Source organism: Atractosteus spatula, chromosome 1 (assembly GCF_055471065.1).
Source record: "Atractosteus spatula isolate fAtrSpa1 chromosome 1, fAtrSpa1.hap1, whole genome shotgun sequence".
Lineage (NCBI taxonomy): Eukaryota > Metazoa > Chordata > Actinopteri > Semionotiformes > Lepisosteidae > Atractosteus > Atractosteus spatula.
This window is the reverse complement of record NC_142706.1, coordinates 50,896,492-50,909,522: the sequence shown is the minus strand read 5'-3', so window position 1 is coordinate 50,909,522 and position 13,031 is coordinate 50,896,492. Positions and strand designations below refer to the sequence as shown.

Below are 13,031 nucleotides of genomic sequence, written 5' to 3'. Positions count from 1 at the left end.
CATAAATAGCCAAGTTCCACGCCCAGGAACATTACAAGCACAGGAAATCACAAAGTGTTCATGCAGCATAGCTGGCTCTAACTGAACTAAGCCTGATCAGTGTGCATGAATGCATTCACGTACACTGCCAATATTCTTAGCTTTTACTTAGCAGTGCCATAGTGAGAGATTGAGCATAAGCCTGAGGCTGCACTGGGTTTCACAATAAGGAAGAAAGCAAGCTGGAACGCTTGAAGCTGCCTTGCTGCAAAAAAAAAAGTCACACGCAGCCTTCAGACACGGAGTAATCCTCTGCACTTTCTCTTTTTTTTCTACTGGCTGGCTGAAGCAAACAGCTCAAGGGGCTCATAGTGGCTGTTCGCATATGCAGAGACAGGGAGAGAAAAAAAAACCTCAGGAAGACAGATGGGCGGATGTTTTGGCCAGCCCTGGTGACCAATTAGCATTCAGGGGTCACCCTGCGTTGGATGTGGAAGGCAGGGGCAGGCGGAGACGCTGTATTCCTGAACTTAAGGAGAGTGCAACTGCTGTTGTTGTTGATCACTGCAGACTTCAGCCATGAAGATCCAGGAGATTCAGACTGGCTGCGAGACAGCGAAGACACAAAGACACCAAGAAGCCGATGCATGTGAAGAAAGCTCAGTGCCTGAGGTTCCCAGGCTGGATTTGTCAGCCCTGACAGAGGATAGCAACTGGGGAGGTATTGTAGTGATTTCTTTCTTTTTGACACATGGATTGCTGCTGGAAAAGTACTGTACCTTCAAAGCCTGTATCTTAAAATGGTGCATTTTTTTGTTTTGAAATTAAAACTAGAGGTAAGATTTTCACCTCTGTATTCTGTTCTTGTTAAAATACAAAATATTGCTAATTTTCCAAAGGCTCCTTCTCCTGTATATTCCATGCTAAATAGAGAAGGGCGGTTACTTAAGGGTGAATGTAGGATCACCAGTACAGTATGTCTTGCATTGTTGTGGTTACAACATACATAAGTTTCACCTAGGGAAGAGATTTAAGTATAAATGAGGATGTGAATTACCAATTGATTGATACATATTTGAAGAGGCAATAATTGTTTTTGAAATGTAAAACCCATTTATTGTGTGTGCAACATTCTGATCAAGTTTGAAAATCCTAATACCTCAAATGAGAAAATGTGTAGTTACCTTGCTTAAAAATGACCGTGCATTACATGCGCAACACCCTCATTGAAAACAAGCATGGACAATGTATTTCCAAGGGACGTGATGCCAGTGAATTTATTATTTGGTTAAGCAAAGATTAGGAATACAGGTCCTTTGTAAGTTTTATGGTGGCAAGATTACAGTTCAGACTGAACTGAACACATTTCAATGAACACTTCTCTAGATTTTGTGCTTGCTGATTTATGCAGTTAATGTCTGAAGCCATTTAATTGGTGAACATTATTACATTTCTCAGATAGACTGAATGTTAGAATTTGATTTGAATTTTTAATTTTTAATTTCTCAAAAATAAATAGTGTGAATTTTGTTAAAAACGAGTGCAATAGAACTTAGGTTACTCATTGTAGGTTTTGCCTATTTTGAAACTTTAGTAATGCGTTTTTTTTTGTCAATGACTTAATCTATTTAAGCCATGAAGGTTTTACTGACTACTCATGTTTTTCAAGCTTTTTTGTTTGGGAGGAAGAGGGCAGTAAAGAGTTTATGATTTTTTGCTCTTTGGATCTTTTTTTCCCTCTCAAGTAGATGTCCAGCCCCCACAACAAACTGAAAGAGAGCCTTTAGCAGTTTGACTCAAATAAACAGACCTGATCGAGTACCTCTTATACTGTACTTGCTTTTTGAAACTTCTTCATTTGTTCCTGTGACAGAAAGTTATATTTCCTAAATTTACAACAACAAGAGTGATTTACCATCCCTGTGACCTTGGTAACACGAACCTCAGGGAAACAAAAATATTTAATATTGTCTTTTCAGTGTACCGAATCCAGTTATAATGCTGGAGCCTGACTGTATTGTCAGATCTTCCCAATACAATTTGAAGAACTTAAAATAGCTTTGTTAAACAGAGTGATAACTTTAATTAGAATACTACTGCCATTTTAACTCTTATTTATACAACTAGATAACAACAAATCTACTGTCGAATACTCAGAAAACATTTGTAGTTGCATTTCTCCTTTATTATTTGCTTATGCCATTTTTTCCGAATGATGATTTTTTGGGGCATTATATTATAGTTGTCTGAAGATTTTGATATTCATTTTCAATTTAAGATATAGTGGAGCTGCTTTTCCCCCATTCAGGAGTCAGTTATGATACCGTATAGGATTTTAGGCAAATGTAATAAGTGAAAATCTCTTCTTTTCAGTTAAACATCACACACTGCAATATAACAACTTAGAATTTTATATTGTGTTGTTGCCATTAAAGATTGAGAAAAACTTCTTTTGTGCACCAAAGAAAAAACAGTTATTATCTGGTGATTGTTGAGAAGAGAAGTCCCTTATACAGTATGTGCATATGCCTGTTGTTCATCCATGGAGTTCCAGTAAGCTGTGGTTTGGCTGCAGTAGCTGGACATGCGGCTAGTGTCTGCTCTGTGGGAGGAGGGGACACTGGCAGGTGGTGGGTGAGATCAGGGTTGTTCCAGACAATTCCTGTCCCAGCAGGGGAAGCATGAAGAAACAAACAAGAATCTCCTCAGTCAGGAAGAGTGTGGCAGAGATGAGGCTGAGGAACTTTGTTTGCCTCAAACATCTCGAAAGCCATATGACCCACAGTCAGTCAGTAATTGCATAAATTAGAATGAAAGGAAATTGTCTAAAGACCGCTTTCCTTTGTCTTATCAAGAACTGAAAAGTGTTTGCGAATGATATGTGTTTCATTTGCCCTTAAAAGTCTGCAGATTGTACAAAATCTAATTTCTCGCTGTACTTTGCTTCTCATGAGAATTTAATTTTTACACTTTATTTAGCTGGCGGTCCTTGTAGGGATTTCCACAGCTAATTACACTGTAGTTTGTTGACTTCTTATTATGTTTTTGTGATTGTGGGTCATCAAAATTTGTAGGGGTTAGAGTATAAACAGAAATAATGAAATATTCTAATTAAAAAAGGAAGAACTTTTATGTCATAAATAATTATTACATAAATTAATTTGTATTACAGTCGATTTAGGTACTGAGCACAATTAGTTCATTTTTAAGTGTACTTTAAATTTCTTTTTCTGTCCTTTCCATTAGAAAGTGGCATAAGCTAACTGCTTTCATCTACCTATAGCATGTTTTGAAAAATAAAATTCAAATAAGCACTTTGCATACTCTAACTTTTGAGAACATTCTAATTGAGGAAACCATAAAAATAAAACTGTTTATTTCAAACGGGAAAAACAGGAATAAATAAATGACAGAGCTTTGTTTATGGATATTAGAGAAACAATGAACTCAAGGTTCAAATTTCAAGACTTTGTCCTTCAAGACCACATCTGACTAAGTGGCAAAAGGTTTTTACTGTGACCTGAGGACACACAATACTGGATTTTGGGTCTGCATGAGGAAAGTTTTGTGTGTTTGACATATGATGGGGAGAAACACAACAGCTGGTATTTATACATATTGCTGACGTGTCAGTTATACTGTGGAGCTGCAGGAATGTTAGAGTGAGGCTTCTTAATATCTTGCGTCACTGCAAGTCCTAATTTCTATATCCTGTCTGGCAACAGAGTTGTACGTAGTATTTGAATCCTTGGTGGAGGGAGGGGGTACATGGAGAAATTAGATCTTAAATATATTTATTATTTATAGTTATTATGTGTTTCTTTAACGTTAATAAAACAAACTTATTAGGATGCATATCTGTGTATCCATTTGTTTTATTATTGTTTTCTTGTTGTACACAAGTTACTGTAGTACCAATCCTGTGGGATTGTGACAATGGATTCTTTTTCTGTCTCAGTCCTTCTCATGTGTGTTTTTTCCATTTCTTTTCTTGTTAGATTCATCTTTTTTTACTGTCCCTTTCATTGATTTCAAAAGCACTTGGCAACAGAATTACTGTGAGGGTAAGTGTCTCAGAGATAAACGCTGGGGATGCCCTTACAGGATAACAACCTTTATCCCCTGTGCACTTGAAGTAATAAACAGCGACACCTCTTTCTTCCTTATTTGCTCGGGCATGTGTAGACATGCCTACAAACCTCATCAGGTATATTTCCCGAGCTTTAAGTGGAGAAGTGATCAAAGTGTGGTTCCTACTTCTTCTGCCTATACAGTACATCAGTCTTTCCATTTATTACTGTGCAAGTATCATATCCAGTTTTGAAATAAGCAAAGCTAAATTTTTAAAATACCTGTCTAAAGTGTAAATAGAATAGTAAATAGAGTACAGTAAGTTCATTAAATTTATGATTTAATATACTTTTACCCATAACAATAAATTGTAGATAGAAGCTTGATTTAGGTTTGTCAAAGCTTGGCATCTTTTCTGTCAGGATGATAGAATGTATCTTATTGTAAAATCTGTTAAAAAAAAACTTTATTTGAAGGTCCATGTCTGTGAAGAATAGACGAACTAAAATAACTACAGTAACTTATTTTGATTAGTCATAATGCTTGCCAGAATTCTTCTGTAAATTATACAATTTGAAATACCAGTTTGTGGTTTTGAAAAGTCCCCTCTTTTTAGAGATTTCTTAACTGTATATTTATATGACATTCAAATTCATTCTTAAAATATACAATTAATATTCAGGTATAATGTGATGAGGGCATGTCTTTTTTAAATTAAATTATTTTCTCTAGCTTTGTGAAGATAGGCATGCAGTTTTTATACAGTATATTAACTGTGGCGACTCATCTACTGTATAATCAGTTAATATACAATAGTATATTATATACACTATATTATTCTTTATATATAGTATGTGATTTTGAGCACACTGTGTAAGGTATTAGACAACAGTGTAAGCAACATTTCACTTTCAGACCAGGAAAGTTCAGTAACATGCTCTTTCTCCAAACTATCCAGTGTTCAATTCATTGCTATTGTAGTTTTATAGTCAATGCAAATATTTCAAGTAAAAGGCAGTGTTTACTGTAGCAGAGTGTTTTATATTTCTTTTAAACATGTTATAACAAGGTATACACATAGAAATATATTTTGTAAGGTTAAAACCTATTATTTTTGTGAAACCCATCATCCATAAAATAATTAAAAGGTTATAATATAAAGTATATTAGGGAATATTATCCTAATTGATTGTAGACTGTAATGTGTACATATGAAAACCTGCACAGGAGAGGAGTCCATTCAGCCAACGTAGCCCATTCAGCTGCTAGTAGCTCATTGATCTGAGGATCCTGTGTGACCATTTCTTAAAAGAAGCCAGGATATCAGCTTCAACAACACTGCTAAATAGCTTGTTCTAGATTCACGCATTTTCTTTTGTGAATAGAAGTTCCTCCTGTTCTCGTTTATAAATGCTGATCTTTGGCTCATTTTATGAAAATAAAAAAAGAGCCTTATGCACTGTTTGTGGAGACACTACATCAGCATGAAAGCTATAATGGGATAGGCAGCGGTTAATTCCCTGCTGAAAAGTACATAAAGAGCCAAAACACTGCAGTTGTTTATTTCTTTCACTGTATTTTCCTTCACTGGTTGTGCTTCCATTCTCTAATTCTTTTAAATGGGTGGCATGTTTACTTTATTAGATCCATAAATAAATCTGCTCAATCAATTCCAACCTACTGACATTGATTTCTTCTAAGACTATAAACCTTCAAACAGGATGAGTCCATTTTACACAGCAAATCAGAATCAAAGCATTGAGGTATCTTAGTAAATTCACACCTTCAGACAAAAGCACTCAACAAACTTTCAAACACGTTAACCTAGAGTTTTATTTAACCTTGATTTGCTAATACAACTATTCTGACAGAAATCTTGTAAATAAAAAATAAGTAGTTAGTGTTTTCAATGTAAAGTTCAATTTCAATGTAAAAGATTACAAGGAAATAAATATAGCACTAGATGAATATCCATACAATGTCTGGACAATATATATGCACGATTTTTAGATTAATAATCTTTTAATTTTAAAATTTTACTTTCTCCAGAAATTCCGACACTGGTTAAACTGAACATGGAAAGCAATATTTTTTCAGTTTTTCTTGTGTGGTGTTTGTTTCTGAATACGACCCTAAACATTTCAATTTGCATAATGCAAGGCTACACCAGTTCTAGAGTCCACAAAACATGAGTCGATAACAATTTAGAGAGAGATTCGTTTGCCCAGTGAACTACCATTAAGTAACGCAAAATCAATTTGTCAATGACTATCAAATTTAATGACTGACATGTCCTGAAATGTATTCGAATTCTAAAGCAATTCTAATTTTTAATAATTTCCTAGCATTTGTGCAAATTTGAGCAGAAGAGGAATATGAAAAAAACACTTCTACTAAAAAAAAAAGAATATTTAGCCAGCAACGAAAAATCAAGGTCTTGCATGTTAGGTTAAAGCATTTGCCATGAGAAATGTGTAATGTCGGCTGTTTTATTAACTGGAGGGCATTGTCTGCACTGTGCTTGACACATGAATCTTTGCTTTCTAGAACCCATCCCGGCCTATTCAGCGTGGCACACAGATGACACGGATGGGGACGAGGCCCGTCTCTCCCCTCAGGCGGGGGGCCGACTCATCCGGCAGCTGCTGGAGGAAGACAGCGACCCCATGGTCTCACCCCGCTTCTACGCCTTTGGGCAAAGCCAGCAGTACCTGGATGACACCGAGGTCCCCCCTTCCCCGCCCAACGCTCACTCCTTCATGAGGTGAGGCTGGGAGCCTCATCACTCTGGGCTCTAGACTTTGGTGCTGTTAAAGGGGAACTGCAGGGCTAAGTTGGGGTTAGAAAGAACCGGCATTGATGAGTGCATTTCAAACCACGATAAAACTAAAATTTAACCTTCATAAAATGGAGCCACAGTAGCTTGTAAAACCTCCAAATTACATCTCAAAATTAATTTAATTTCCACGTATGCGCAGCACCATGTTGTGCGATTCAGAACGAGGCAACAAAACTTCAGGTGATGTGAAGTGGCCTTATTACATTGTAAACAAGCAGGCTTGTGAATACTTCTCTTCTAATCCAATAGAAATATTGCTCTTGAGTTTTAGACAGTTTTGCCAACAACGTACTTGTTAACTCTGCAAGCAGATCACGTTGGAACATTTCTGCAGTGAAATGTCTGCTACACATCCTGTACTTATTCGCTCACACATCACATTAGATTACATTATTATAGAGACTAGTGAGCAGGAAGGGCCACTTCATGTCACAATTTGTGGGAACTCAATGTGAGTTTGTGACAACATGATGACTTACAGTACTTTCACAAAGTTCACAATTTTATGTTTAATTCCAAATTTTTTTAATTTTTCTATACTGCCACTGAATTTATTTTGTTACTGAGATTTAATAACAGGTCTGGGAAATTGGGACTGCAGGTCTCCTTTAAATGTATTTAAATGTAGGGTTTCTGAATAACATTTTGTACTATAGGATAACCTACACTGGTAGTTTCCTGTTTCTAATGGATGTTGTTATGTGTGTATTGACTGGAATTCCTGACACTTGATCACATCATGAGTCACACGTGATAAGTCAGGTACAGATAGAAAAATAAACAGAAAAATAAGGCAATCTCTGTTTTGTAGTTGTGACACAGAAAGCCAATAAATTAATTTTGTTTTGTCCCCTTGCACATACAGCTGACTGTACCTTGTCTTTATTAAGGAACAGCTATTTGTAGCCTTACTGTTTGTTTGCCCAATTCCAGCCGTCGGCGAAGCTCTTCACTTGGCTCTTGTGAGGAGGACCGAGAGGAGCTAACGTCCGCTCAGTTGTCCAAGAAGATCCACAGCTTAAAGAAGAAGATTCACAAGTATGAAGAGAAGTTTGAGGAGGAGAGGAAGTACAGGGTAAGTTGAGGAAACCCTTAAGAGACTGATGGTGACTGATCAATAAAGGCAGTCACCTTAATGATCCTGAGTGAAAATCAGTAAATTTAGATAATGTGTTTTCTGAATCCTTAATTTTGTTTTTTATTAAAATACTTATCTTACATCGGCGAGGGAATGAAAATATTTCAAAATCTGGTGTAAATATTCCTGTACAGTTAACATCTGCTAAACTGTTTAAAATACATTCCAAGTTACACATCTAATATTTGCTGCATTTCTGTTCCTTTGAACATGAGAGCTGTCATATTTGTTTTCCCTCAGCCCTCTCACAGTGACAAGGCAGCTAACCCTGAGGTGCTTCGATGGATGAATGAACTTGCCAAGTTACGGAAAGAGCTAAAAGGTAAGTTGAGGCACTTTCGAGGGAAAGTCAAGACTGCAGAGATTTCAGGGCAGCTAGCACAACCTTAAAACAATAATAAGTGGACAAGCTTGTCCCCGTTTACTCTTTTTTGGAGTTAAAACACTTTTTGTATTATTGGCTGTGTTTTGTACTGCAGGTGATGACCTAGTGTAGGCATAAAAAGTACAAGGTGCAGGTCTGAGTATTGATGAAACCTGGAGTTTCATGTCCATCTGTGCTGTGGTTCATAAGAGGAGATTGAATTTGAATAATATAGCGATCGGGCTGAAGCCACAAACACTTGAACGTATGTTAATTCTGTTGGTCCATAGAATGGTATCTGTGATCTTTTGAAATTAATTGATAGAAACATAATTTGTTGAGTAGGTACAGGATTGATACAGATGACAAAACAAATGACCTCTCCAGCAGGAATCCTAGTGTATGCAAAAACTCTATGTTGCTGTGTTGTGATTGCATTGCCATTGGAATGATATTCACCAAATTCAGAGTTAGCTAGTCAAACCATCGTTAAAGAAGACCAGCTACAGTAACTATTGCTAATTATAGGGGCAGTGCACATTCCCAAACAGGTGATGAAGAAATCTGCCAAGTTTCAAGTCCATCAGCTTGGTTCTTTCTGTCTATGCTAGTTTGAATTATGCAAAGAAATGGCTGTGACCACCTGTGGGTGGGAGAACTATTGCTGCAACGTGTGAGATGCAATGAGAAGCAGCTTGTTAATGCTTATTAATGAAATGTGCAAAAATCAGTAGAATTGGTGAAGCAGTTCCCAAGACAAGGGCATTTTGAACAATGAGAACAACATGACAGGCATGCATCTTTATTGCAATTTGCAGGAGTGACCAACATTTTGTCATTCCTGCATATGGACAGATGTTAATGGTGTACACACTAGGATAGATAGATACTCTATTGATCCCGTGAGGGAAATTACAGAATACTGCACTTTGGGATACTTACCAATAGTGGGATACTCACCACGTTTAGAATTAATGGGCCCAACCAACTGACTACCAAATGGGAGTGATGCTAGAATTATACGTATAAAGTTTAGAGTTAATTGCCCAAACGCTTTTTGAGCAGGAGCATTTTCTTTATGGCCCTCAAAATGGTTTATGACCAGTACAGACCAGGAGGCCAAAAAAAGGTAATAAGACACTGGTTTGTTAGAGAATCCTTTAATACAAAGGCAGTCATGCCAGTAGGCTTAAACCCAATTTAGTTGTGCTGTCATTTTGTCATCAGCTATGGAGTTAGCAATGAAACATGTCTGTTTGGACCTGGTGCAGAGTTAAAGTTGAAGATGTCCGAGGAAGACATGCCCCCTGTGACCCGCCAGCGCAGCAACACCCTGCCCAAGAGCTTTGGCTCCCAGCTGGAGAAGGAGCCGACTGTGGAAAAGATACCCAAGCCCCCTGTGGAGGCCACCCTGGAGTCCGTGCTGAAGAAACTGCAGGAGAAGCGGGCAGAGGTCAGTCGCCCCGAGGATATCAAGGTATAGTGGTCATTCTCATGAAGTTTGAAATTTCCTAGCTCAGCATGTGAGATGCGTGATTTTGCAAAGGAATTTTACATTAATATACCACGTGTGCAAGGCAGAAACAAAATGATTTTAAAGATATTTTACATGATAGGATAGGTTCTGTAATCAGATTGTGCAATCTAAAATTATTAATTATTCATCTTTAAGAAGCAGACATTTTGTATACAGTGTTTATTTTGTTAGGCATTACATTGTTTAAAATTATTGATCTTTTTTACAGTGTACTTCATTTCATTTCTTGAAGGCACGTTTGTTACTAAAATGTGTAAATTAAAAGTAAAACTTAAGACTAGTTTTTGCTTGCTCTTCTGCATTTCCGTGTATTTCTTTATCAGAATATATTTCTTGTAGAGTTGTGAATCTTTTCTTAGATGTTTTAAAAAGCATTGTAAGACTTTTCGAAAGATTTTGAAAGCATTTCTGAAATTGTGTTCTGCATTGTTCTAGTTGTGTTGCTAGTCAATATCCAGCAATGACCGAAGCAATAATTATTTGCTGCTTTTAATCAAAATGTTCTGTACAAAGTGGTTTTCTCTTAATTTTTCAAGACATTACTGCAGCTACTCTTGCAGCTTTAAAGGAAGTTGTAATAATAATAATAATAATGGTACAGTATATTCATTTCTCAGGAGAATGAAAACTCATTCATATTCTTTTATTAAGCTATGTTACAGTTGGGCATTCTACAGATACTACATGAGAGAAATACCTTGCTCAGGAGTACAACCCACAACCCTAACCACTATTCCACACTGCTGCCTGATTATACTACTGATCCAAAGACAATTTATGGGCATTGTTTACACATGCTTTGTCTTAGTGCTTTATCAAATGTTTCACAACTTTTAATGTTCTCTTGTTTGACAGGACATGACCCGAGAGCAGATCAGTGCAGAGAAGGTTGCTCTACAGAAAGCTTTGCTGTACTATGAGAGCATTCATGGGAGACCGGTACGTACAGTATAGCCACTGCTGTGAGTCTTTTTGTGACATGTTTGTTTCTGGGGGGGGCAGTTGAAACATTCAGTAGTGTTTAATCAAATTATTGCATCTCAGAGATGGATTAAAATCATGTACTTGAAGAGTTGACCTAGATTGCAGAGGGAGAGCTACTAATGTCATAAACCCTATGAGCACACTAAGTATAAAAATCCAGGGCATTAACTCTTACCGCTACACATATAATCCAGCAATAGTCAATGTTGTCTAGTGGAATGTATTGCATGTACAGACTGAACATGTTAGTGATGTTCCTGTACTGCATGTTTTATGGACTTATTTTGAAAATATCTCATGCAAATCTAATTAGGTTTTGTCCAACCTGTTATTATTAGCTTTATAAACAGGCCCAGCTATTGTAGAAATACTGTACACACTGTATGTACAGGGGTTAGTATGGGGAGCTGCATCTGGCTGTAGCTACTGTACAAAGGAACAAGTAAAGGTTAAGCCCACATGGAAAAATAAAAAGAATACAGAAGAAACAACAAAAAGTTTGGTTCTGTTGAGCCTTTTCTGTTTTTTTACCAGGTATACTTCTGTTTTCATTTTATTTTTCAGCATGGAATTAAGTTCTGCATGTTCCATAGTGTATGTATGTTACACAACATGGAGCATATATGCTCTAGAATGTGGCTATTAGATGAAATTCAGCATTTTATATTTTGGTGCTCGTGTCTATGTTGTTTTTTTAAATAAAGCAGCTATGTTGTGCATTGTAATGCTAGAGAGAGATATAGTGTTTATTTAAAGGCTTGCTCAGTTTAACAAGTGGAAACCTGCCAGAAATGTCAGACATGGCTCTCAATGAAAAGGGAATAGATTGTCACTGAAAGCCCGCTGAGTGATTACATGGGCCTGTGAACAAATTGGAGAGCTCAGACATTCAAAATGAAAGTGACAACAGTGATGTCAGATGTTACAAATCTGGGTCACTGAATGATTTGGGTTGGAGCTTTTAGAATATGAAGCAGGGGAAAATGTGGTGAACTAAAAAGATTTTTTCCCTTTAATTTAAGGTTACAAAGAGTGAGAGACAAGTTATGAAGCCTCTCTATGATAGATACCGTCTGGTCAAGCAGATCCTTTGCAGAGCATCAACCATACCAGTCATTGTAAGTGACCTTTTTTTTAGTTTGGTTTCATGTTTAGAGCACAACATTTTCAATGCCTATTGAAAATAGTTGCCTCTCACTTTATAACTATGCACTAATTAATAAATGTAACAATCCACAGGTTTTAGGAGAACTGAATCAATAAATCCCCTTTTCTGCTAGACAGCCCTGCCACGTCTCTCATCACAGCAGTAAACTCAAGCCCAGAGAAGTTTCTGTGTTTTCAGTTTCAGGCTTCACTCAGGATGCAACCAATTCTAATGGACATAATAGTGTACTTCCTAAAGAACTGGATAGAGACAGCAAGATGACACCTAATGAGGAGTTTGTTAGTTTAGCTGTTGTCATTTCTATACACTTCACTGAATAAAGGTTATTGTTCCATAATATCTCTTACATGTTAATATTGTTGTCAATTTTCCTTTAATCCTTAATCTTTTTCTAATTCATTTTTATATTTTCACAACATTCACCACCTATAATAACAGGCCCCTTCATTACATCATGCCTACAAAGGGACATCTATAACTGTAATCTCTCGAAGCACAAATGTTAGATCCCCAGCAGTGGATCAGTGAGGTGTCAGCTCTTAAAAAGTGCTCCAAAGTAGTTGTAGGAACAATTTATTCACTGACCGTGAAGGAGTGATTTCAGTTATCAAAAATTCAGTGCAAAACAGAAATGTGTCATTCATATTCAAATTGTCCTAAAGGAAACGCTTGGAATACAGATGAGCCCAATGCAGTATTTGGGAGAAGCATGCTGTTATGTAGAAGAATAAAGTCTACAGCACAGTCTAGCTCCCCCTACAACACATCTTTTTCCAACCAACCACTTTCCTCTTGGAACAGGGAAGTAATTATACATAATATCAGGGCTCTGGATCGTAACATCCTTGTTAACACCTATCACAGGGCTCCCCTTCCAGCAAGCGCAGAGGTCCTTTGCTACAGCCAATTATCGAAGGCGAACCAGCATTGTTCTTCGAGGACATCAAGGTG

The 13,031-nt window shown here is 37.0% G+C and overlaps 1 protein-coding gene across 1 annotated transcript in view; it reads left to right on the top strand.

Moving 5' to 3' along the window:
- The window catches only part of fam13a (family with sequence similarity 13 member A), a 100,987-nt gene that overhangs the window by 82,062 nt on the left and 5,894 nt on the right, over window positions 1-13,031 (top strand). The window contains exons 15-23 of the mRNA XM_088909914.1: window positions 550-700; window positions 3,978-4,043; window positions 6,598-6,814; window positions 7,823-7,964; window positions 8,268-8,349; window positions 9,663-9,868; window positions 10,784-10,867; window positions 11,935-12,030; window positions 12,945-13,028. Coding sequence (XP_088766040.1) covers window positions 550-700; window positions 3,978-4,043; window positions 6,598-6,814; window positions 7,823-7,964; window positions 8,268-8,349; window positions 9,663-9,868; window positions 10,784-10,867; window positions 11,935-12,030; window positions 12,945-13,028 — 1,128 coding nt within the window. The remainder of the gene's footprint in view (window positions 1-549; window positions 701-3,977; window positions 4,044-6,597; window positions 6,815-7,822; window positions 7,965-8,267; window positions 8,350-9,662; window positions 9,869-10,783; window positions 10,868-11,934; window positions 12,031-12,944; window positions 13,029-13,031) is intronic.